The sequence below is a fragment of the Lytechinus pictus genome, chromosome 10, assembly GCF_037042905.1.
Source record: "Lytechinus pictus isolate F3 Inbred chromosome 10, Lp3.0, whole genome shotgun sequence".
NCBI classification, from domain to species: domain Eukaryota; kingdom Metazoa; phylum Echinodermata; class Echinoidea; order Temnopleuroida; family Toxopneustidae; genus Lytechinus; species Lytechinus pictus.
The window spans coordinates 25,168,973-25,195,393 of record NC_087254.1 but is presented as its reverse complement, the minus strand read 5'-3'; the positions used below and the strand labels follow the sequence as shown (position 1 = coordinate 25,195,393).

Genomic DNA, 26,421 nt, shown 5'->3' with positions numbered 1-26,421 from the left:
TAAAGATGTCTAGGTATATTGACGTATATGCAACATTTTTATTATGTAATCCATGAACAAAAATCTGGCCTTCTTCTCATTTTAAGTTTTATAAATTATTTTGATGTTTAGAAATAAAATATTAAAGAAAAGCACTATGATAGTTACAAAACTATACTTCATACATTTACCAAAAGAAAAATACATACATAAAAACTGCATTATTAATCATTCTGATGATATCAAAATACAAGAAAAATGCATAACATTAACATATATATATATATATATATATAGTTTTCTGGTTAATATTGTAAATTATTTAACATCAGAGATTGTTTCTCTTATAAAAGCTCATATATTTCATGGCATTCAATAAAACAGTGATTGTTCTACTTCTCTTCTTCCAATTGTGTTTATTATTTCTTCTATTAATTCTTCAATATTGATGTCATCATACTAATTATGATTAGAATTATCATTGTATTTTTATCATTATTGTCATTTTATAATAATAATAAGAACAATAATAAAATAATGATAACAAAAATAAATATCATCATTATTATTATTATCATCATTAATCATTATCATTATTATTATCATTATCATTATTACTATTATCATTATTATTATCATTATTATAATTATAGTTATTATCATTATTAAGCAACTGAAAAGACTTAAATCTAATGCATGAAACACCTTTGCTTTACATATATTTTTATCACAGTAGTATAGTCTCTTTACTTTATTTCAGATTGCATAAGCAAGTATCTACATGTACTTTTCACACTAAAGACATGTCGCAGTATTACTGGTCAACTATTTCAAGGTGGGATTTAAACTAGTATTTCACATCAGGCAATAAAGACAACATATTTCAAAGGAGGTATTAAAAAGTATTTCAAGCACATTTTGGGTAATATGTAGTAAATGCAGGTCTATACAAAAACAAAAAAATGAGGAAAATTTAAAGTTAAATAGAAGCAAAAATGCAACTTATCATGCAAAGATGTCTGTGTGATGTAAACACAGAACTCAAACTGAATATCATGAGCTGAAGTACAATATAGTAAAACATTGATTTCTACACAGGTGATTTTGAACAAAAGCAACACAAATTTATATAGATATTTTGACACTTATTGACTAACCTTTTTGAAAAATAAAAAAAGATTGATAAACTGTTTAAAAAATGAATGGCAAAATTGTAAATAGTCAAAATTACAGTATTACCGCTTTTCAAAATACCACCCCAATACGCCCCCCACCAAAAAAGACTGTGGTCTGTTCACTTTTGAAAAGTTCATATTTTGTCTGAGATACTCACCCATGCATGAATCACCTTAATTTCACACAGACTTCAGACAAAGTATACCTTTAGGAACACATTGACAAAGCTATTTTTATCTAAAAAATTATGCCACAATGATTATAGGGGAAACTTTTTGTGCCTTCTTGTATCGTACATTGTAGTTTGTCCCGAGGTACTTCCAATAGTATCATACCTGACACAAATTTGTGTGTACATGAATGGGGAATGTTGATGAATTGAATTTGTGCATCTCTATACAAATAATACATATACTTCACCCAACAACCAGCTGTATATTTGTGAATATGTACTTTTCGGTTTTGTGCATAACAAGTAAACTGAACATCAAGGTATCAATATGAGATTCTTGATATCAAAGGAAGCACACAAAGTGATGTCTAGTTGCATTTATATATGTCTACTACTTAATATTAAAAGTCAAGTCCACCCCAGAAAAATGTTTATTTCAATCAATAGAGAAAAATCAGACAAACATAATGCTGAAAATTTCATCGAAATCGGGTGTAAAATAAGAAAGTTATGACATTTTAAAGATTCGCTTTAAAAAAAAAATAGTTATATGCACAATTTAGTCACATGCAAAGGAGAGAATCGATGATGTCCCTCACTCACTATTTCTTTTGTTTTTATTGTTTGAATTATACAATATTTCAATTTTTACACATTTGACAAGGACCAACTTGACTGAACCATAAAGTGTTGAGCAAGGGTAATTCCACATGTTTAGGGAGAAATAAAACTTTGTTGCACAGGACAATGAGGAGAAAATTAGAATATTTCATGTAATAAAATACAAAAGAAATAGTGAGTGAGTGAGGTCATCAGCTCCCTCATTTGCATACCAACCGGGATGTGCATATAACTATTTTTTTTAATCAAGCGGAACTTGAAAATGTCATAACTTTCTTATTTTTCAGCCGATTTAATGAAATCTTCAGTGCTATGCTAATTGGATTTTTCTCTTTTTATTCAAATAGACATTTTGTTGGGGTGGACTTGTCCTTTAAAGCATGGAGCTATTAAACATAAATAGCTCCATGATTAAAGCATGGATACTCAATTCTATAGATATCCAGTTTTCTGAGGTATACATGGTTTATTCTACGATCCAGTTTATATGCCAATCGGGGGGGGGGGGGGGGGGGGGGGAGGGACCCTTACAAGGTGGACACTATTCAAGCAAGTACAAGAGTTGTTTTTTTCATGGCTGGGCAATGTACATGCAATGAAATGTGCATCAAAAATGCAAAAATAATTGTAAAAGGGTTTACTTTTGGGACTTAAAATAATTTAAAAAAGGGTTTAGTTTTGGGACTTTTTCAACCCTAGCTAGACACATGAAAAGGGTATAACCTATCTATAAAAAAGTCAAAGATTTATTCAGGGTGGGCAAACACAATACTTCAAAATGTAAAGTCTGAGCGTAATACGAGATGGAAGGACGATTTTAAGGTTCATTATAAAAGTTCATTGTACAAGCATGATGTTACACCTTCTAATGATGGTAACCCTGGGATGTCAATACTGCAGTATTATGGGAATGTGACATCAATGTACCCTGTAAAGCATTTGCAAAAAAACCTTTAGGATTCAGCGATAGGCCTATTGCTGTAATATTTCAGTGTTTGACTGATCATGTATGGTAGCATTCATTTCAAATCTTGTTTTCTCTTTGGCGACATCAAGAATATTACCTCCTGTCACTACTTAAGTTAGTACATTTTTGAGCTTATTTTCCCAAAGATAAGAGCACACATTGTTATTTCTCTAATGATAAGTATCCCCTGTTACATTTAGCCTTTGCATAGACAAATACCACACATTTTCAACACAAAGTGAAATAATTGTTTACTTTGAACCAATTAACATAATAACCCTGTAAAACAGGTAGAATAGGACAGAATGACTTCAAATATTTCCAGAATACAATAGCCCAGAATATATACAAAATTGTAATTTATAAAAAAAACATCAAATAATCCTATTGAAGAAATACAAAGTACCCACACAATTTATTACATGGCTATAATGTTCCATCATCTCCAAAGTACTTAAAGACTTAGTGTTAATTTCTTTCCCTTTTTTCCCCAAAGAATCAAAACATAAATCAAAACATGACTCTTTCACAGCATAATTGTAGCTTTGCACCCAAAATAACCAATAAGTCTCAACCATGTTAAAGGGGTACTCTAGTCTGAAAAATTATAGTAAAATTCACCAAGCAACATGTTGGACATTTCCATTAATAAAGATGACAAATAACAAAGTTAACTTGAATTTTAAAGTTTTGAATATTTTGTGAAAACAGTTCTACATATCATCAAGACTATTCATTAGGTGGGCTGATGATGTCACATCCCCCTTTCCTTTTCTTATGTTCTTACATGAAATCATGATTATTCAATATTTTCGTACATGTGTGTAGGATATGACTCCCTTATCATTAAATAAATTGCAGCTATGAATATCTAATGCATTAAATCAGATGTCAATCCATTTGTTTTAGTTCTTGGAGGACAAAGTTTGAATAGAAATAGCACATCCTCTCTTACAACTTGCTCCCATGTTTTAGAAATTAGCTTGTTTTACATTTGCTGACAAGCTCAGTATTATTTCAAATGGCTATTGTCTGCCAGAAATGGCAAGGAATACATAGTTTTATCCAAGCAGTGTTCAATGAGAGAAAAAAAAATATGTGTGCACTGAGCCACTGAGTCTTATTCGAGTCTGTTTCATGCTAAAAAATATACAAAACGTGATCAGATTCAATTTGTGGCCATGATTAAATGCAGGGCTCCACACTAACCCATTTTTTCTACTGGTCCAACCTATTCATGTCGGACCAGTAGATACCCAGTTTTTCAAATTTTTACTGGTCCGAACCTAAAATCTACTGGTCCCCAAAAATAAAGAAAACATTAAAAAAAGGCGCAAGTTTATTTTTCTAGCCTTTCGTTCCCCCCCCCCAAATAAAATGAAGGAATGAAGGACAAAAAGAAAGCAAGACAGAAACGAAGAAAGAAAGAAAGAAAGAAAAGAATAAAAGAAAGGAAGGAAGGAAGAAAAAAAGAAAAGGTAAAGAAAGGATAGATGTGAAGGAAGGAAAAAAAGAAAGAACTAAAGAAGGAAAGGAAGGAAGGAATAAAGAAGGAACAAAAATAAAGAAAGAAAGAAAGAAAGAAAGAAAGAAAGAAAGAAAGAAAGAAAGAAAGAAAGAAAGAAAGAAAGAAAGAAAGAAAGAAAGAAAGAAAGAAAGAAAAAAAGAAAGAAAAGAAAAAAAGAAATGAAGGAAAGAAATGAAGCAAGCAATACAGAAAGAAAGAACAAATCCAGTAAGTAGTATAGGAAAGAAAGAAGAAGCAATACAAAAGAAAGGGTAAAAGGAGAGATGGAAAGAAGGTCAAAATAAAGAAAGAGAGGAAGGAAGGATTGAAAGAAGGAAGAAAGGAATTAAGGAAGAAATAAAGGAAAGGTAAATGATAGATAGAAGGAAAGAAATAAAGGAAGGGAAGGAAAGAAGCAAGCAATATAAAAAAAAAGAGAAAATAATAGATGAAAGGAAGAAAAAAAGAAAGACTGAGAGACAAAGAAAGGAAGGAATGAAAGAATAAAGGAGAGAAAGGAAGCAAGCAGTCAAAAAAAGAAAGGAAAGGTAAAAGGATAGATTTAACAAAGGGAAAAAGGAAAGAACAAGACATATATAAGAAAGGAAGGAATGAATGTAAGAAAGAGAGAAAGGGTTGGAAGAAGGAAGAAATAAAAAACAACTAGAAAGGGTAAATAAATGATGGATGGAAGGAAGAAAGTAACAAAGAATGAAGGAAAGAAAAGGGTAAAAAGAAGGAAAGAAAGGAATGAGAGAAGAGATGAATATAGGATGGATGGACTCGAGAATTAAAGAAAGAAAAATATCAAAAAGAAAGAAAGGAAGGAAGGAAGGAAGGAAGGAAGGAAGAAAGGAAGAAAGGAAGAAAGGAAGAAAGAAAGAAAGAAAGAAAGAAAGAAAGAAAGAAAGAAAGAAAGAAAGAAAGAAAGAAAGAAAGAAAGAAAGAAAGAAAGAAAGAAAGAAAGAAAGAAAGAAAGAAAGAAAGAAAGAAAGAAAGAAAGAAAGAAAGAAAGAAAGAAAGAAAGAGAAAAAAGAAATAGAGAAAAATATTTTTAAAAGGAAAGAAAGAACAAAAAAAATGAAAGAAAAGAGGGAAGAAACAAAGAAAATGATATTTTTTACTGGTCATGTCGGACCAGTAAATCTTCCTATTTCTGAAAATCTACTGGCCCGACAGCGATTTTTACTGGTCTGGGACCGTCGGACCGCCGCTAGTGTCGAGCCCTGTTAAACAGGAATTCAAACCAGTCAAAAATTGATAGGGGTAAAGGAAGATTTGACTGCAAGACATAATAATAGCCATCGGACATTGCAAAAGAGTCCCCCACAATTGCTAGTGGTTTATTAAATGAAATTAACTCTGAACAAAAAACCTTTGACAAAAATGAATTGTTCCTAGTTTGACAATTTTTTAAATTCTAGACATCTCAAGTACTCAGGTGTCTAAAGGTCACATTCTGTAATCTGTTAACCAGCATTTGCTTCAGGATTACATACCACAATCTGATCTTCCGTTGCTTTCTGACCGTATTCCTCCCATGATCCATCATACACAGCAACATCATTCTTTCCTGCTCTGTACGCAGCCAATGCAAGGATACAGGCCGTGACCCCTGACCCGCAGGTTGATGTGACAGGTTGGGAGAGGTCAACGCCACGGTCTGCAAATATCTTGGTAAGCTCTTCTGGGGACTTCATCAGGCGTGCTTTTTCTGAGTCATCATCATTGAGTAGGGTATTGAAAGGCACATTAGCAGAACCTGGCATATGGCCACGGCATAATCCTACATGTTACAAACAAAAGCAAGACAAGAAGTCATGTTTACAATCATGATTAAAATATGTTAGAGCACAATATGACATATGAATATGAATTTTCTAAAAATATTCTAATTTTCTAAAATATGAGTAATCTAAATTCATCAGACAATCATAAGTGTTTATGTTTTCTAAATATTGATTGTAATTGCCTAAAACCAAATTTCCCTGTAATAATGTCTCTTAAGACTGATTATTTTATATAATTAGTACCGGTACATTTCATGATTTATTAGGATGTTTTTCAAGTTTTTCTTAAAAATGGCCATTACCGTAATAACAGTCATCATGACCATATGCTCATCATATCTCAGAATGTCTTTTCAAGACTCTGCTTAATCAAACTGTCATGTAGTTTACATGTATGCTAGTTTGAATTAATGTTATTGTTAAACTTGTTTTAATTAATTACTCCAGTCAAAAGCAATTTACTCAAATCTGTTTCCATAAAAAAAAAAATCAAAAAAAAAAAAAATCAAAATTTCAGATACGTACCTTCTCGTGGCTCAGGCACCTGGCCAAAGAATCGGGCTGGAGATCTGGCATCCATCACTTGAAACTTGTTTGCTTTCAGATTGCCTGTCATATCGCTAAATCTTCGGACCAAATTTGGTTGAAGCTCGGCTTTGAACTCCTTTTTCTCCACCTCACTGGGAGCTGTGCTGCTACATAAAGGATAACCTGATTTCTCCCACAGAGGGAGCCCTCCATCGAGTACTGAGACAGCATTGTGTCCAAAAACACGAAACAACCACCAAACCCTTGCCGCTGAGAATATTCCGTACTGTGGGTGACTGTCATAGACTACGACATGCGTGTTGTCGCAGATGCCACGTTCCCCAACATATTCGGCGAAGAACTCTGGTGTTGGAAGAGTATGGGAGAAAGGAGAGTGTGGGAGGGTGCAATCATCAATGCTGAACTGCTCTGCACCAGGGATGTGCTTTTTGGCAAATTCTGCTTTTGGGTCCTTCCCGCTACCTGGCATGTACCAATTCCCATCCAGAACTCTGAGATATTGAGTTTGTGGTGATAAGATTCGGGAAAGCCATTCACAGCTTACTAGACTACTCACTCTCTGCATCTTGCCAACCAAATGAAGTCGGTTCCTGTTTTTTTATTTTTTGCAAAACAGAAAAGAAAAGGAGTGTTAGACAGGATTTACCAAGACCAATTCAAAATTGTCACTGTCTTATTGAGCAATAATATTATTTTGTAGAAGTTACACAAAAAGTAGTTAAAACAAAATAAAAAATTGAATTACCAGTCCATAAGGTAGGCCTATTAAAGGGGAATCCAACCCAAATAAAAACTTGTTTTTATAAGAAAAAGAAAAATCAGACAAGTTGATAGGTGAAAGTTTGAACAATATTGGACAAGCAACAAGAAAGTTATAATTGTTAAAAGTTGTAAATATTGGTAATCACTATACCCATGGAGACTTCAAATTGGCCGCATATGGGATGTCATAGTGATGTAAGGCAAGGACTACTCTTCCATGTACTCCAATACATATTATGGCTAAAATGTCATTTGCGAGTGGATACCATGCGCGGCCGGGCGCAACCATGGGGTCTCGAAAAGCACCCTACACACATATTTTCCATATTCTGAAAATGCACCCCTTAAGTATTGACGTGTGAAACCCTACCCTTATTAAAAAGCATTGGAAACAAAATGATACTCTTGGCAATTAAGGGTTTCACACGTCCATTGCGAGTGGATACCATGCGCGGCCGGGCGCAACCATGGGGTCTCGAAAAGCACCCTACACACATATTTTCCATATTCTGAAAATGCACCCCTTAAGTATTGACGTGTGAAACCCTACCCTTATTAAAAAGCATTGGAAACAAAATGATACTCTTGGCAATTAAGAATTCCCTGAATTGAACCCCTAAACAAGTACTGCGATATTTCAATTGTTATGTCACGGACGTTGGTTGTTGGTTTTACCTTTACCTACATCATTGGGTTTAGTACTTCCATTGCGAGTGGATACCATGCGCGGCCGGGCGCAACCATGGGGTCTCGAAAAGCACCCTACACACATATTTTCCATATTCTGAAAATGCACCCCTTAAGTATTGACGTGTGAAACCCTACCCTTATTAAAAAGCATTGGAAACAAAATGATACTCTTGGCAATTAAGAATTCCCTGAATTGAACCCCTAAACAAGTACTGCGATATTTCAATTGTTATGTCACGGACGTTGGTTGTTGGTTTTACCTTGGCTTTACCTACATCATTGGGTTTAGTACGGCCCCACCTCCCACACCTCGTACTCTAAACACGTAGTGTTTATTGACTTGGGGCGAAAAGTACATCCTTTATAAAACATTTGTATTAATTCTTTATTCCCTCACAAATCTGACCCTAAACACATAGCTTTCCTCGCGAAATGGATACCCTTAATATTTTGTTCATTATTTTAGTGTTTTTGACACCCTTCTTACTTTACATACGTAACGTGCCCTATCTTGAAAAAGACATCCTTTTTAATTTTATGTGTTTTTGGGGTCGCGCATGGTATAACTCCTCAATGTAAGTGGGCCCCCGGGATGCCATGCCAGCTAGCTCACACTAGTATTAATGTAAAGTTAGAATAGATTTATAATCTCGCTAATTCAAAAAGCCATTCCATGGCATTTCCTAATTTTATTTTTCACCCTCTAATTTGATATCATCTAGTTTAATAATACTTTCCACTTTGAAAACTGCAGTTAACATGGTTAATAATAAGGTCGACCTTTTATTTTGGCTAACAACATACAGTTTAATACCATACATGCCGCGCCCACGGCCACGCCCATGAATGGCCTTAATCCTTATTCATTGAACAAGCGCGTGGACCAAGATTGCCTCTCTTCTCGCCTACCGCTAGTACCGGTACTCGAGTCCCTCTCTGCAATTCAAAAGTTAACTTTAAGTTTTATTTTGGTCCTGGGCCTGGTCGTTTGACAAATCAATGGGAATTTTCCCAAGGTCATTATCTGATTTAGCTTATTATTTTGATTTATGACGAACACGACAGTCTATATTTTGCAAATTCATACTTACAAGGTGGTATTATTCAATAAAGTGCCAGAGGAGTGTCGGATACAGAACAAAGATGAAGATGAACATCGATAGATATAAACATTAGTTATTAAACGCTGGAAGTGGAGAATAAAACTAAGAATGATTTAGTCTAAATAGTTCTATACAATAATGTTAGGCCTCAACATAGAAAGTAGATTGTAGGTAATTTTTAATTAGGAATAAAATAAAGTATTTTGCTGAATTTAAGATGAGGAAATGTAATTTTCTTGATTTTTTTCTCACTTTTTTTAGTTGACTTATGGATCGCCGAAAGTTGATGGTTATTGTAATTTGGTAATGATGGCAGGGCCAAACGAGTTTTTCTCTGGCGTTATTGGGAAGGTAACTTTCGTCAACAAGGTAAGATTCCTATATGTATTATTTGACGCCTTATTTTGTACCATGGCTGACGTGAAATCATAAATGCAATGATACGAACTCATGTATTTTGGTCTTCAGAGCTGACTGACTACCGCACCAGTCATTGTCAGTGGCAGTGACTTAGTCCCATGCTTAACTTATTGTGTAGCCTCGCTGAAGATCTAGACATAGACACTGACAATGCGCTCGGCGCTTTAGACTTAATTAGATACCTGTTAAACCAAGAAAAAAAAATAAGAAGAAATGTAATTATCAATAGTAATAATAACAATGAAAAGATGATGAAGGAGGTTAAGAAAAAAGAGAGAAAGGAAGGAAGGTAAGCTAAGATGAAGACAGAAAGAAAGAAACTTGGAGTTGGAAAGGAAGGAAGCAAGGAAAGAAAAAGAAAATCGAGGAATTAAGAGAAAGAAGGAAAGGAAGATGGATGGAGGATCAAAGGGGAAGTTCACCCTGATGAAAAGTTTATTGTAAAAATAGAAGAAAAATTAAAAGAAAATATTTCCTAAGATTTGAAAAAAAAAATCGAGAATAAAGTTATTTTTACTAGACTGGATGTCTATACAAGCACTCATCCTACGAACGAGGTTATAATATACAAGCAGCTTTCCTACATATGGTATGGTAAAAAATCAATAAAATGTCATTTTCTCAGAAAATTGAAAATGGTTTCTACTTTTCTTCAGTATATCAATAGACGAGTCATTTCCTACTGGTTCCTAAAGTAAAACTAGAAAACAAAAACAAGTCATCATAAACCAATAAAAATTGAAATTTGTGCATTTTATATCTTACATAATATTTGGGCAGCTTGAAATCAAATTTTTTATTTTTTCATGATATTTACTGCTATTTTTTACAACAAACTTTTATTCAGGGTTAACTTTCCCTTTAAAAGAAGAACGGGGAGCAGAAAAAAGAAGCTAGAGCAGGAATATGCAATATTATTGTATTTTCAATTCTTCATTTTCAACCTTATTATGACTTATTCTATAATGTATTCACATGATCACATTAATCTCCCCTTTCCATATTATCAACCCTCTTTCCTCTATTCTTTTGGTTTAGTGAAAGGAAAGTTCAGTAACTTTCATAACAGGTCAGCACTTGTAGGTGTAATTTTAGTTGAATGTTCACAGATTATAAATTTAAAGATCAGGCACTTATAATATTTTCTACTGCCCTGAAAATGTAAGAATGCAGCAATGTGAATGCCTGCAAATTCATCACTAGGAATCTTTCTTCTTGTTTAACAGTGGCCATTGCTTTTGAAGGCAACTCAGGATGATGATGTTCCAACCCCTGGCTATCTCTTTAAAGAAATAGCTGGTAAGTTTGATAAATTCTTAAAGGTCAAGTCCACCTCAGAAAAATGTCGATTTGAATCAATAGAGAAAAATCAGACAAGCACAATGCTGAAAATTTCTTCAAAATCGGATGTAAAATAAGAAAGTTATGATTTTTCAAAGTTTCGCTTATTTTTCACAAAATAGTTATATGAACGAGCCAGTTACATCCAAATGAGAGATTCGATGATGTCACTCACTCACTATTTCTTTTGTTTTTTTATTGTTTGAATTATACAATATTTCAATTTTTAGGAATTTGATGATTAGGACCTCCTTGCCTGAAGCACAGAATGATAAAATAATGGAATTCCACGTGTTCAGGGAGGAATGAAACTTCATTTCACATGACAATGACGAGAAAATAAAAATATTTCATACTTCATATAATAAATTACAAAAGAAATAGTGAGTGAGTGATGTCATCAGTTCCTCATTTGCATACCGACCGAGATGTGCATATAACTGTTTTGTGAAATGAAGCGAAACTTTAAAATGCCATAACTTTCTTATTTTACATCCAATTTTGATGAAATTTTCAGTGTTATGCTTGTTGAATTTTTCTCTTTTTATTCAAATCAAGTTTTTGTTGGGGTGGACTTGTCCTTTAAGTAATCCATTAGTTGTGTAATCCCAGGCAGGTGCTTAGCCAAGGGGGCGGTCGCCCCCCCCCCCAACGCTCCCAAAAAGAAAAAAAAAGAAGAGGAAAAGGAGAAAAAGAAAAAGCAAAAGGAGAAGAGGGAAGAAAGGTATAGCTTTTGTTGTTTTTTCCTTCTTTTTTTGGTCAAAAGAAAAACAACCTAAACGAGACGTTCTTCTTTCTTCATGCTATAAATTTTCTTCCGTGCTTTGCGCGGGAAAAATATCAAAATTGCCATTCCCTTTTGTTTCCCTCACACCTTTTTTCTACTCCGTTTTTCCCCTTCCCGGCCGTGGGAATCGTATATTCTCGCCAGAAATTATAAAGTATACATGGGTGTAAAAAGTATGAGAAGTATTTTTTTTATATTGCATTGATACAAAATTTTGGCTCTTGTGTTCGAGCATGGGAAAGGAAAAGTCCCTCTTCTAGCTTGCATCATCCCTTTCTTATTTTGGGCTTGTTTTTCTTCTTAATTGAGCTATATATAATCTAAGAAATATCAAAATTAGAACAGGTTAAAGTTTCAGATAAATTTCTAAAAATCAAAGCTTCAACGCGATTCGCGGGAAGGAATAGGACCTATTATCTTCTGTATATACCCATTTCTATTCTGTTTTGCGACTTGAGTTAACGAAATTTAATGTAGATAAACTTTTTACACTCAAATCTAATGTGACTAAGATAGGCATAATTGTATAATTTCTGTTCTCTATTTTTATAAAACATTTTAAGCTTCCGCGCTTTGCGCGGAAAGAGGAATTGTTTCAAATTCTATAATCTTTTCCCATTTTTGGGGTAGCTCATAATTTCTTTTTAATCACAGCAAGTCAATTTTTGAGTTGATAAGGGTACTAAAGACGCAAGAGACGCCTTCTTTTGATTTGAATTTGATGAGATATCAAAAACTTCGCGCCCTCCATGCATCTTCCTCCCTAGGGAGCGCGCTTTGCGCGCTCTGTAAGTGTTGGCACGCTTTGCGTGCACTTACTGCCCCTCCAAAATTAAATCCTGGCTATGCGGTTGATCCCAGGGTCCATGTATGAACCTCTTAAATAAGGACTTCATCTTGCTTTTTATTTATTGCATGCATCACTCGGTTCCAACAGGTAGCTAGTTAACCCATATTAAATAATATTTGAATCTGGACAGGATTTTAAAGTTAGCATATGTTTTCCCATCTGCCTCATTATTTTATTTATTTATTTATTTATTTATTTATTTATTTATTTATTTATTTATTCATTCATTCATTTATTCATTCGTTCATTCATTTATTTATTTGTTATTTTTTTGAGGTGTAGGGGTAGATGCAAGGATGGATGATAAAACCATTATTCTCTCCCCACATTTAATATGATTATCTGTTGGTAATAAGGGTTTGTATTTTTGGTCAAGTAAACAAATAATGATGTTAACAATTTCATGCTATTCTTCTTTGAATATGTCTGATAAAGACGTAATTATAGCAATATATTGTTCTAAACTAAGTTAAAAAGATTTGCAGGGCTTGCAGGAGTGTTTAACCATAAAAACACATAAATAACCATAGAAATGTTTATTCATACATAGAAAAACAAGAAAATGCTTGTGTATTATATATATGTTTGTCTTCTGCTTCTAAGTCTAAGATAATTAGGCATAGTGGCTGACCTTATAGATGGCATGATTTACTCTCATGTCTTTTTATCAAAGTATAGACAATGGTAGAGTGAGGATTCGAACACACAACCTTCCGATTATGATTCCAATGCTCTAACCACTAGCCTACCTACCCAACATATTCTAAGCTATGTAGATACTTACATTATGTAACATGTATATTTAATACTCTAGAGCAAGAGAAGCTGCTATGACTGATCACCAGACATGAAAATTATACCCATAAAAAGAGTAAATTGATGTTATTCTTAATGAATTGTTTATTCTTATTGTTTTTTTGTAGATATAACATATGAATCTGGAAGCAGTTGTCAATGTTTGGTTGACTTCATGGTGGAAAGACTGGAGAAGAAATCATGTCATATCAAATACAAGGTATGGAGATGTCGAAACTGTTGCAGTTCAGAGAGGGAGAAAGAGAGAGTTGGGGAGAGGGGGAGAGGAGGGGGGGGAGGAAGAGGGAGAAGGAGGCAGAGAATGATAGATTTCAAATAGAAAGTGAGAGGGATGGTAGGAGAGTGACAGAGGAGGAGGATATGAGAGAGCACAACAGAGAAAGAAGTAATATCCTTTTGTTCTTTGGGTTGGGGAGAGGGGGCAACTGCACCCTTTATCCTTTACTCCAACTATGAATCATGATAACATGTTTATTGATTTGTATATCAAGTTTGTTTACAATAAATATTTCATAACGTATACATGTATGTAGAAAACAATTTGGAGGAGATCGAAAGTTTATTGCATTATTGAGCCAGCTTAATGTTTATTCTTGTTTGCGGATACATAGGTTATTCAAAATGTAATTTAAATAGTTGTTAAATTCTGTAGATTGTATTCAGAATTTAATTTGAAATATTAGAATCAGCACTGGAAAGGGTGATCGTGTTATTGTTCTCAAATTCAATAGATAATTTTTTTTACTCGCGTCGAGCATAGAATGTTACTGTGTATACAAATTGCTATGTTTACCCATCACCGTTTCTACACTGCATGACACTTCTTCCAGTGGATCACTTCATCCTAGTATAGCTTTCTGTAAGTACTGCCAAAGGGATTACTACATCAAGTAGCTAAAACAAGTACTTTATTTTATTATATTTGTTAGGTTCTGAAGTTATTGCTTCATTTGGTTGAGAAAGGCCATCCATCTTTCTGTGAAGGTCTGAGACGTAAGGCTCAAGGAATTCAATCATCTGCAAGTAAGTATGAGGTTCAAGCTGCTTACATCAATTAAAAAAAAAATGGATTTTCATGATTTTCTGATTAAAAAATCACAAATAATAATTGAGAGAAAAAAAATTGAAAATAAGATAAACCTGTATTACACATTACTAGTACATTGTAAAAAATACAGCATATTGACAAATAATAAACAAGCAGTCAAGGTAGTCTTTTTTACTCCTCTACATAAAAGGCAAGTGTGTATGAGAAGGGTGATAAGATGGGATAGTTTGCTTGTAAACATAAAAATGCTTCATTATTTTATGAGGAATTGAGCTATATATTTCATTGATTAAAAAATAACTTAAGTATATGTATTGAATAGATATTTTGGCTTTTACTCTCATGGTGAATAAAATCTCTTTAGATTTCAAGATAATATTAATGGGGTGATAAGACCATGTATCTCAAATATTTGTGAAAATATTGCTTCATTTATTTCATATAATTTAATTATTTCAATGACTAGATAGTATATCAGGAGAATCCCATTATTCTGACTGAAAGATATAAAGCCCAGGCCTTAAATTTCAAGTCTTACACTTAGATTCAATAATTCTAGCACTTGCTTATTTTCTGGCACAAATGACAAAAAGTTAGATAAATAAAAAAAGTGCATAACAAATCTCAAAGGCCAATGAGGTGGTCATCAATGCCGGTCAATGGGCCATCCATGGCTTTGGTCTTTGAATGGCCTCGGATTCATGTAAGCCCCGGAAGCTAGTTAGCCATGCCATCATAGAGAAGACTATCCCATTGGATATATGTTATGGCAGTACAGTTTTCTTTGTTCTCCTGAACATTTAACTTTTTTGAGATGGAGGTTTTGTTGGCCCAAGAATATTCAAAATGCTAGTTGAATAGTTTGCACTTTGGTCTCTTGAAATCAGCAAACTTGATTAAACTCTTTCATTTCAGAAGATTTTGTTATCTTTCTCTGTTAAAAAAAAACAAATTGCACCTAAACAGAAATCTTCAATCAGGAACAAAAGAGAAAAAAAGACAAAGAAGACGAAGGAAAATGAGAAAGAATGAAGGATGAGAAAGCAAAGAACATGAAGAAGAAGAAGAAGAAGGATTAGAAGAGGAAAAAGAAGAAGGAAAAGGAGGATCTCTGCTTTAATACCTTTCCACAGTTAAAAAAGCATCAATCTAATTTCCAATTTCTGTTCCCAACCTGCCTTCCTTTCTCTCTTTATCAGAGTGTAGTGGCCCTCCCGATCCCCTCCATGGAATGGCTCCATATGTTGCTGTGAGAAAAGCAGCTAAGGTCAGTATGTATTGGTGAAAGAGCAATGATCCATTTCAATGGGCTACAATAGTAAAGAACAATTTCCCTTCACTTGAACAAGTGTTGGGTAGTAGTATGCAGGGCTTTGAAACATTTGTATGTGCTATAGAAACTGTGCATTATTGCTATTATTATTATGATATTTATTTTATTAACCTTAATTTTGTTTGTGTTGCCATGCAAGCTATGACCAAAAAATGATACAATTTCAGTCTTATTTGGCACCTCTGTGGTGTTTTACTGTAAACAGCAGTTGACTATATTATGGTCTCATTGTCGCTGACTTTAAGCAAATTGCGTGCTAGATATAATTTTTGTATAGACAAGGTCACAACAACTGCAATGTGTTTAACTGGGTAACCTTATCAACATAATTTTGCATAAAGGATCTTATTCAAATTTTATAGGACAATAAAGAATTATTTGCTGAAATGCATTAATTTCATTTCTAAGTATATGTATGAGACCGAGACCCAGAACACATTTAAAAAACAATTACCAGTAGGATATAGCTTATCAACCCCATAGCTGCCCCCTTATTCATTAAGAAAGACTAATGAGGATCCATTATTGCTGTTTCACATTCGCATTAGTCACAAACCTTGATGTTATGAGGGCCTGTCAACTACTTCATAGTACTCATCATAGGTTATGCAAATTTCATATTAATGTTTATTAAAATTAAATAGATCTTTGAATCATAAGGTCAGAAACTTTAACCAGATAATCCAAAACGTTGTTATTGTGTTACAACTTTTTCATTAAATATCTGAGGAACAGGATATATCTTAATATTCAGTTGTGAGAGTTTTAATGCACTAGTAGTATACATAACATTTAGTGGTTGGAATCATACTAATACTTTTAAAATATTCTCGGATACAGGCTTTGAGCGAGAAGTTATTTGACACAGAGGTCACACACACCAGACCATCGACCAATCAGTCTTGGAAACAAGGTCACATGACACACGACATTAAGCAGTCAAGAGAGGGCGGCAACACCAAGAAGATGGAAGGATTTGGAAACACTTCAGCTGTGTCACAGAGTAAGAGGCTTTGTAGTACCATTTGATAATAAAAATTTAATAAGAAATCATGTGATGAAGCTTAGCAACATCCGCCTGGATTAGAATAGGATTTTCATTTATTTGAATGCAGGATAAAAGAGCATTGTCAATTAAATGCCTTACTCAGGGGCATAGGTGCCGCGGCCAGGGTTGGAACCCCGGATTTTCCATGTATAATCAGGCGCCGTAGACCACTCGGTCACGGTACCTCCACTGAAAAGGTGGTATAGAATCTGGTGTGAACTGTGGTTCATGCATTGATTGGTTCTTAATTCCCCATATATATATTGAAAATGGGTATAATAGTGAATGAATGGATTTAGCAGAGATCACAATATTGATATTTGATTGATCAGAAGGCAATTTGCTATTTGCAGTATATAAAATTATTATTATTAATATTATTGAGGCTTGTTGCTACGGTGGGAGTCTAATATGAATTTCATTATGTGAACAGTGGACTTGATGAAACTGAGCTCATTGGTGTTCAAATCAACTATATACTTTTACACTGTTTTCCATATTAAATTGTGATTCTCTTAGTGTGCAGATCTGCATGATATTGTAATCAATGAGTTAACTTTTCTAGATATATGCATGACAATCAGCTAGTTTTTCATTAGGTTTAGTAAGAATATGTTCATTAAGAGGGGAAAAAAAGAATTTCTTTTATGCAAATATGGATTCCTTTATAGGTAGTATATTTTTGCTTTGAGACTTTTCTCAATCATTGTGACGAAATCACATGTGAACAGTGGACTTGATAAAACTGTGAGCTCATGGATGTTCAAATCAACTATATACTTTTACACTGTTTTCCATATCAATTTGTGATTCTCTTATTGTGCACATGTGCATGATATTGTAATCAATGAGTTAAATTTTCTAGATTTATGCATGAAAATCAGCTAGTTTTTCATTAGGTTTAGTAAGAATATGTTTATTAAGAGGGGGAAAAGAAGAATTTCTTTTATGCAAATATGGATTCCTTTAAAGGTAGTATATTTTTGCTTTGAGACTTCCCAGTCATTGTGACGAATTATATATTTGTGCCTTTATTCATATTGTTTGGAAAAAATAAGAGAATTTCTGCTTGATCCTGTACAGAACCAGTTACAATAGAATCCCTTGGAGAGACAGTGAAGGGTGGCTTTCAACAGATAGCCAGTAAGCTGAGTGGTGAGAACAAAAGTGTAATGACCTTTAACCAGGCTGATACAGGTTACAAGCCTCTCCATGGTTACGACCCGACCTCCATCAACAATCCTCAAAGCCCAGTCAGGCATGGTGAGTATATTTTTTTCTTTATGTTGTATGTTATATTACTCAAAGTGATTCAATGTTTGAAGAGATATACTCCCTTCCCCAAGCCACAAAGAATGTTTTAACCACTTTAACCGGTGTGTTGGCTCAGATGGTAGAGCGTCCGTCTGACAACTGGGAGGTTGGGAGCTCAAGCCCCGGCCGCGTCAGACCCAAAAAGTTAATATGGGAGTTGCTGCTATACCCTGTTTGGCGTTCATTGATTTTAGGGATAGAGCTATGTCGATCTGGTGCTGCTCAGTTGCTTCAGCGCCCACGATCAATTTTGCAAAATGAATTTTTTTATGATTTCTATCTGGAATAATAAAATATGGATTTTTTTTAATGATGGGTAAGATTGGAACCTCCTTAAGTATACTAAAATTATTTTCAGTCAGCACTAATTTCTTCTATTAACTGATCAAAGAAACACATAATTGGAGAATTTCCTGTCTGAATTTATGCTTAAGTTTTAGCAGAGAAAATCAGCAATTTGTTTAGATTACGCTGTTGAGTTCTGATTTTGGAGAGTTATAATGGCCCCTGTCACTATTTCGCCATGTTATGTGTTCTTTCCTCTCCTCTAGTAGTGCAATGCAGTATCTTTAAAAATTATGAATTGACCTTCAAATTTCTAAATTTATTATTAATAGTTGCACATTTTTGTCTCACCTGCATAGCAGAGTGAGACTATAGGCGCCGCTTTTCCGACGGCGACGGCGACGGCGGCGGCGGCGGCGGCGTCAACACCAAATCTTAACCTGAGGTTAAGTTTTTGAAATGACAGCATAACTTAGAAAGTATATGGACCTAGTTCATGAAACTTGGCCATAAGGTTAATCAAGTATTACTGAACATCCTGCCTGAGTTTCATGTCACATGACCATGGTCAATGGTCATTTAGGGTCAATGAACTTAGACCATGTTGGGGGAATCAACATCAAAATCTTAACCTAAGGTTAAGTTTTTGAAATGTCATCATAACTTAGAAAATATATGGACCTAGTTCATGAAACTTATACATAAGGTTAATCAAGTATCACTGAACATCCTGCATGAGTTTCACGTCACATGACCAAGGTCAATGGTCATTTAGGGTCAATGAACTTTGGCCGAATTGGGGGTATCTGTAGATTTACCATCATAACTTTAAAAGTTTATGGATCTGATTCATGAAACTCGGACATAATAGTAATCAAGTATTACTGAACATCCTGTGCAAGTTTCAGGTCACATGATCAAGGTCAAAGGTCATTTAGGGTCAATGAACTTTGGTCAAATTGGGGTATTTGTTGAATTACCGCCATAACTTTGAAAGTGTGTTGGTCTAGTTCATAAAACTTGGACATAAGAGTAATGAAGTATCACTGAACATCCTTTGCGCATTTTAGGTCACATGACCAAGGTCAAAGGTCAATGAACTTTGGCCATAATGGGGGTATCTGTTGAATTACCATCATAACTTAGAAAGTTGATGGATCTTTCTCTTGAAACTTGGACATAAGAGTAATCAAGTATCACTGAACATCCTGTGCGAGTTTCAGGTCACATGATCAAGGTCAAAGGTCATGTAAGGTCAATGAACTTTGGCCACGTTGGGGGTATTTGTTGAATTACCATCATATCTCTATAAGTGTATGGGTCTAGTTCATAAAACGTGGAAATAAGAGTAACCAAGTATCACTGAACATCTTGTGCGAGTTATAGTAGTTTTCAAAATCAGCACTGCTGCTATATTGAATCGCGTGATGCAGGTGAGACGGCCAGAGGCATTCCACTTGTTGCATTTAGATTGTTAATAATAATTTTGGCAATAATTTCTCTGGTTCTTATTACCCCCACCATAATTTCAATTTTGGCTTATGGTAGGGGTTTGAGTTCCAAAACAAATTGATATTGATTGCCTCCATTGATAAAATTTGGGTTTTATTTATGATAGGCATAACATGCAGATTTTTCATGAGGAAAATTTATGTTGGAGCGATAATTTATGCAATCTCCAAGGGGTTTGGGGATGTCTCTGAAATGCTGATCAGCCCTCCATACAAGAACTCCGGCTGGAGCAGGTTTTATCCAAAAACCTGGAGAAAATGGATACATGTATTTCAGGAAAGGTCATGATTTTAGCAAGGAATCAACATGTCAAATTCTTGCCCCCTACATGCTTGATGAGTTGCTGGGAATGGTTTTCTCAGCATTATGCACCAACTGACTGCTTCCAGTAGCATGGGATGAAAGCCAACTTCGTTGTTCTTCCAAGGGCTATCCAGCCGATGTTTAGAAAATGAATAAAAATCTTCCATCTTTTCTGTCCATCTTCTAGGCTTGGTGAGCAGCCGGTCTGCTGAGTGGTCCCCTCATCGTTCTGTAACAACTGACTACTCTCCAGTCACAATGTATGAAGCAGAAGATGAGACTAGAGAAGCAATCTCCAGGAATTCAAAGACATCCTCATCATCACCAAGACGGTTGCGACATCAGAGAATAGATGCTGAAAGATTATCTATGTCTTCGATATCAAAAGGTATGGAAATAGTGTGTATTGAGTTCTATGTAAGTATATTTATTGTATTGGATGACTTAGAATAGAACACCAGAAATATTCAAAGAGTTTGGGCAAATATATTATTAGGAATATTAGCCCTAATGAGAGGGATATTTCTGGTATTCCATGTAATAAAGCCGGCAGGTACGCACACAAGTTTGAATTGTACATAAAACATTTTTTAACATGCTCAAAACATTTCACCAGTGATTTGCGGGTGATTGCTCGCAACTCAGCCGCAAGGCTTTCACAGAACGATGTGACAGGGCCTTTAAGGATATCAATAATTCATATTAATAAACGGATTACTAGTAATTTCCAGGTACAATAGGACAATTATCTGTAGGTTTTCTAAATTCATGGAATGGATGGGTAATGATTGCATAATTGAATGTCTTTAGTATTTACTATCATGCAAGATTTAGGCTCAGATGATTTCAAAATGGCTTACTATGAAGTGGCAAAGTTTTTTAAAGGTCAAGTCCACCTCAGAAAAATGTTGATTTGAATCAATAGAGAAAAATCAGACAAGCACAATGCTGAAAATTTCATCAAAATCGGATGTAAAATAAGAAAATTATGACATTTCAAAGTTTCGCTTATTTTTAACAAAATAGTTATATGAACGAACTAGTGAGAGAGTCGATGATGTCACTCACTCACTATTTCTTTTGTTTTTTTTATTGTTTGAATTATACAATATTTCAATTTTTACGAATTTGACGATTAGGACCTCCTTGCCTGAAGCACAAAATGTTGGAATTCCACGTGTTCAGGGAGGAATGAAACTTCATTTCACACGACAATGACGAGAAAATAAAAATATTTCATATAATAAAATACAAAAGAAATAGTGAGTGAGTGATGTCATCAGTTCCTCATTTGCATACCGACCGAGATGTGCATATACCTGTTTTGTGAAATGAAGCGAAACTTTAAAATGCCATAACTTTCTTATTTTACATCCGATTTTGATTAAATTTTCAGTGTTATGCTTGTTGAATTTTTCTCTTTTTATTCAAATCAAGTTTTTGTTGGGGTGGACTTGTCCTTTAATAACTACAGATGACTTCCCAAAGTAGCATATTTTTATGTGTATGATGGCAATTACCTTCAGCTACATACGATCACATTAAAGCTATCACGAATTTCTTCATAATGTTGTTTCATTTGAAGAGGAAGACACCAATCTTATTGATACATCATCAGTCTCCAGAGGGAGGGAAAGCAATGGATCAAAGAGCAGTGATCAGCTGAGTGGTACAGGATCAGACCTATCAGAAAGGTATCAAAAATGATCTATGAACAAACTTTATAGATATGGGGAGGGCATGGGAGTAGGACTTTTGCTCTTTTATACTTCTCTTTGGCTTTCATCGTCCTCTTGTTTGTTTTTACCTTTTTCCTTTTCAATCCACTATTCAGAAAAGCATTGATGATGATATAAAAGGGCCTTGTAACAATCTTAAATCAACTTAGTAGAGCTCTTATTCTTTGGCAAAACGTGAACAGAGAGTTACAATCGATTGGAAGTATTTATATATGTTTACAGGGCCAAACAAATCTCCCTAAAAGTGGAATACCTCTGGCAGTCTTGCTTGCATTTAAATATTGCAGACTTTGAAAACAAGTAAAATGTATTTTTTTTAAACAGCCAAAAAATAAAAGGATGGAAAGGAAGAAAAGAAAAGAAACAAAGAAAAAGTATGGGGAAAATATGATTTAGCTAGCTGTTTGACCAGATGAAATCAATTTTTCTACTGAAAGAAATAAATCAGAATCACCTATATTTAGCTGTGGGACGTTATGCCCCTTTAATAAAATGCCCAGCGCTTCCCCTATATCTGATTATCCTCTTGTCTTGTTTGTCCTGTCCTTCAGACTTGCATCAGTGAGTGTAGCGGATTGGTCAGAAGAAGTGTCCACTGTAGAATCATTCATTTCATGCCATCAGGAAGCCAGACCAACACCAACCAAAGAACAACTTCAGAAGTTTGTCAAGAGGTATGTGAATATTTCATATTCTCTCTACTTATATGTTTGGTGATGATGTCATTCTTGTTGGCTGTGTGTGTGTCCAACATTTTTGCCCAGTTCACTTTCAGGGTTGTTGGCGCATGCAAAGCATGTGCAGGGGGAGGTGGGTTGTGTGAGATAGCTATCGAAAATAACAAAGCTGAAGAACTTAGATTGTAGCTAATTTCACCCGCACAGGAATGTCTGTGCAATGCTTCCTTGGCTACACAGCCGTTGCAGGGATTGCAAGGCAGAAAAGTATGACGTCATGCCTTTAAATAAGGACAAAGAAAAAAAACGTATTTACTTACTTACATTTGATTCATAGATGGAAAGATAAAGACTCTGAAATTTTTAAATTTTATTTAAAATCTGCCTAGTAACTCATTCTATGCATATCATGTGCAGAAAAGATTGCACAGAAACAATTCAGTCATAAATATCTTCCACTCACAGTAGTTAGGCCCACAAATTCATAATATCAACATTTTATAAAAAGGAAAATATACATTGTAAAGAGGAATCAGTTCTTATGTACAGCTTTATGATATTTCATGTGCAAGTAATAAAGCTGTTGAACTTGCTTTGTATGCAAATTTTAGAAAGTAATATATTGAAATAAATTTTGTTTATCATTTTCAAGTCTACGTGTGTTTATGAGTTGATATACTTTTAGCTTCTCTGTGACTGCAGTAGCTTTTTTTTTATCAAATTAATAAAAAAATCATGCAGGCTGCGTTTTTTTTTATAAGAAATTACATGTCAGTCTAATTTTGTTTATTATTTTGACACACTAATAGTCTTGACAAAAATTAGGAACAATATCAACTGAAACATGTGGAATTTTAAAGAAATTCTTTTTAAGTACTCAGTACTCACTATCAGACATTCTCCTTACCCATCATTTTGTGCACATTAATGATGTAACTTGAACAATGCGCAATATGAGGTAAACATCTTCTTTGCACTGCTGCACTGCTAGCATATACAGAGAGCTGAAGATGGAGACTCGATGTCCATCCCTCTTACTCTGCCTGGATCATTGGCAAGAAAGAGCTGAGCTGAGTAAGAGAAAGCATGGACCAAATATTGGATGAAATAATTTCCATAATACAGTTCTTAACCCTAGCATGTATACGAAGGTGGATTAAAAGCAGAACGTTCTTGATCATTTTATCAATATTTGGTGTATTTTACTGTTGTAAGCCTGGGTTATCGGGGAAGTTCAGGGTTGTCAGCTTCACCAACGAAATTTTCAGAGTGGGCGGTCACCACCTGACGTGTTGTGAGAATATACAAATAGCGAATAGGCATGAGTGTGATGGTGTGAGATTTTGCATGAGGTGAAGGAAAGATGCTCTATTCAATAAGGCGTAGCCGGGTTAAATATATAGTGTATCTTTGTTTTATCGAAATGTCATTCCATTGCACAAATAAGAATATTTGCTATTTGCGTTGTACAACACATCAGAACTTAGCGAAAATACAAACAGTAATCAATTTGTTTTCCTATGGTTATTTATGAAAGTGAGAAAGAATAATTGAAAGCAAAATTCCTCAAACGAGCACCTGAACTACATTAGCAGACAAGCAACTGACATCATAGGTGAATGGGATGGTCCCTGTACACCACCAAAATATTTTCTGTTTGAAATTATCTTTAGCCTTCCTGACAAAATCACAAGGTGGGTGTTTCATAAAGCTCTTTGTAAGTTCCGAGCAATTGGTGATCCTTTCTTGGGAGCTAAATCAACATCAAGAGAAATCGGTGTTATCATTTACCACAAGAAAGGATCACCAGTCATTGTCACTCTACCTTATGAACAGCTTTGTGAAACATCCACCTGATATTATGATGATATATTTATCCACTTTCGAGTCCAGTACCACATTGTCCAGAGTCTAGATGTTTGTGTAAAGTAGAAATAAAATCATAGATTTTAAAAGGAGCGTAGCTCCCAAAAATGAAAGGTAAAGTCACACTCTTCGTCAGTGCCCATGATGTGACAGGAAATAGAGAATTCAAAATCTGTTTCTGAAACAGCCGTGAAAAACATGTCTGTTCATGGGCATACGGATTGTGAAACTCACCTTACAAAAAAATCAATGCACTGAAGATGGAGATAGCACACTGAAAAAAGACGCATTTAAGACGCGTTGCCATGACTGCAAGATGGTAATGGGGAATCTCCGGCTCCAAAACAGGAAAATATGAAAAGGGCCTCACAGGCAACAGTCAAGGTTTAGCAGTAAAAGTACCTGAGTAAAATACACAAAGTCCGACTTCCATCAAACATATCTAAATGAAGCAATAAGTGAAAAAATTTAACAATTTGAATTATTATAACATGAAAATTAGGCTATGAACTATCATAAATTGTTAGGCATCTTGCTTCACAAGTTTCCACATCAGTGACAGGATTTATTGCTATCTCTGTTACATCTTCCTGACTTCCACCAAACATATCATTCTTTCCATGTATATTTCTATTTTTGGAAAAGTGATGTCAGTCAGTTCAACTGTTATATACTTGATTTTCAGCCATGTTTTGAAAAAAGAATTGGGATGCAGCTTGTATTGTATCCATTACATAAAGTCTGACCAACAGTTTGTCATCATCTTTGCTTGTTACAGTGAAAATGATGAAGATTTTCTTACAGGACATGTCCACCCCAACAAAGAGTTGATTTGAATAGAAAGAGATAATTTCAACAAGTATAAAATTGAAAATTTCATGAAAATCGGATGTGAAATAAAAAGGTATGATATTTTAAAGTCATGCTTCATTGCACAAGGGCGGATCCAGGATTTTCCGAAAAGGGGGGGGGGGGATTTTGTTGCAGGGATGATTTGACAAGCACAAAAAAAACAGAAAGGTATTCACTAAAAATGGAGGTCATTATGTGCTACCAAAAAATTGACAAGTAAGAAAAAGAATAAAACGCTTATCAATAAAAAATGGAGGTGATTTTGTTCCTGGAAAAATTTGAAAAATCCAAAAAATGGTCCTTGCTTATGAATGGCAAATTTCCATTCAAAATATCATGGCTTTCAAAGGGGGGGGGGCACCAGCCAGATGTGCCCCCCCCCCCCTGGATCTGCCAGTGCTCCATGGAAATTGTTTTAACATTTTATGGTTCAGTCAAGTTGGTCCTTATTGTCATATCTGTAAAAAATTTAAATATATCATTCAAACAGTAAAATACTATAGATAGTGAGGGACATCATCAACTCTGTCATTTGCATGTCATAGAATTTTATGTAAGTGTTTGGGGGAAATTAAGCGAAACTGAAATCAATTTCTTATTTTACATCTGATTCATATTAATTTTTCAGTGTTATGCTTATTTTCTTTTTCTAATGATTAAAATTAACTTTTTCTAGGCTGGACTTGACCTTTGAATTTTAAAAACCAAGTTTAACTATTAAAGTACAAGGAGGAGAAAGTGATTAATACATTATTTCAGTATTCATACTTGACAGTGATTTAGTTTGTGACTGTTGATATCAGAATTCAATTTTAATGTGCTGAGGAGCCAGTGCAAGAGTTGCTTGTTCTGTGATGTAAATAAGCATGAATCATGCAGTAGTTATATTTTAATAGCAAGTTTAGCACTGCTAA

General features: G+C 34.5%; 2 protein-coding genes across 2 annotated transcripts; one reads left to right on the top strand and one right to left on the bottom strand.

The window, feature by feature from the left end:
- Positions 1–2,568: 2,568 nt before the first annotated feature.
- LOC129269361 (3-mercaptopyruvate sulfurtransferase-like) lies at positions 2,569–9,375 on the bottom strand. Its single transcript, XM_054906852.2, has 3 exons — positions 9,305–9,375; positions 6,738–7,351; positions 2,569–6,208 (listed from the first exon to the last, which is right to left on the bottom strand). The coding sequence occupies exons 2-3, from the start codon at positions 7,324–7,326 to the stop codon at positions 5,892–5,894; spliced, it is 906 nt and encodes a 301-aa protein (XP_054762827.1). The 5' UTR covers positions 7,327–7,351; positions 9,305–9,375; the 3' UTR covers positions 2,569–5,891.
- Positions 9,376–9,597: 222 nt separating this feature from the next.
- Positions 9,598–25,004, top strand: LOC129270018 (AP-4 complex accessory subunit tepsin-like). The gene is made up of 10 exons (XM_054907448.2): positions 9,598–9,685; positions 10,963–11,035; positions 13,638–13,729; positions 14,460–14,553; positions 15,778–15,845; positions 16,752–16,914; positions 18,043–18,222; positions 20,561–20,761; positions 21,959–22,067; positions 22,664–25,004. Exons 1-10 carry the CDS (start codon positions 9,623–9,625, stop codon positions 22,827–22,829), a joined length of 1,209 nt encoding a protein of 402 aa, XP_054763423.2. The 5' UTR covers positions 9,598–9,622; the 3' UTR covers positions 22,830–25,004.
- Positions 25,005–26,421: the final 1,417 nt, after the last annotated feature.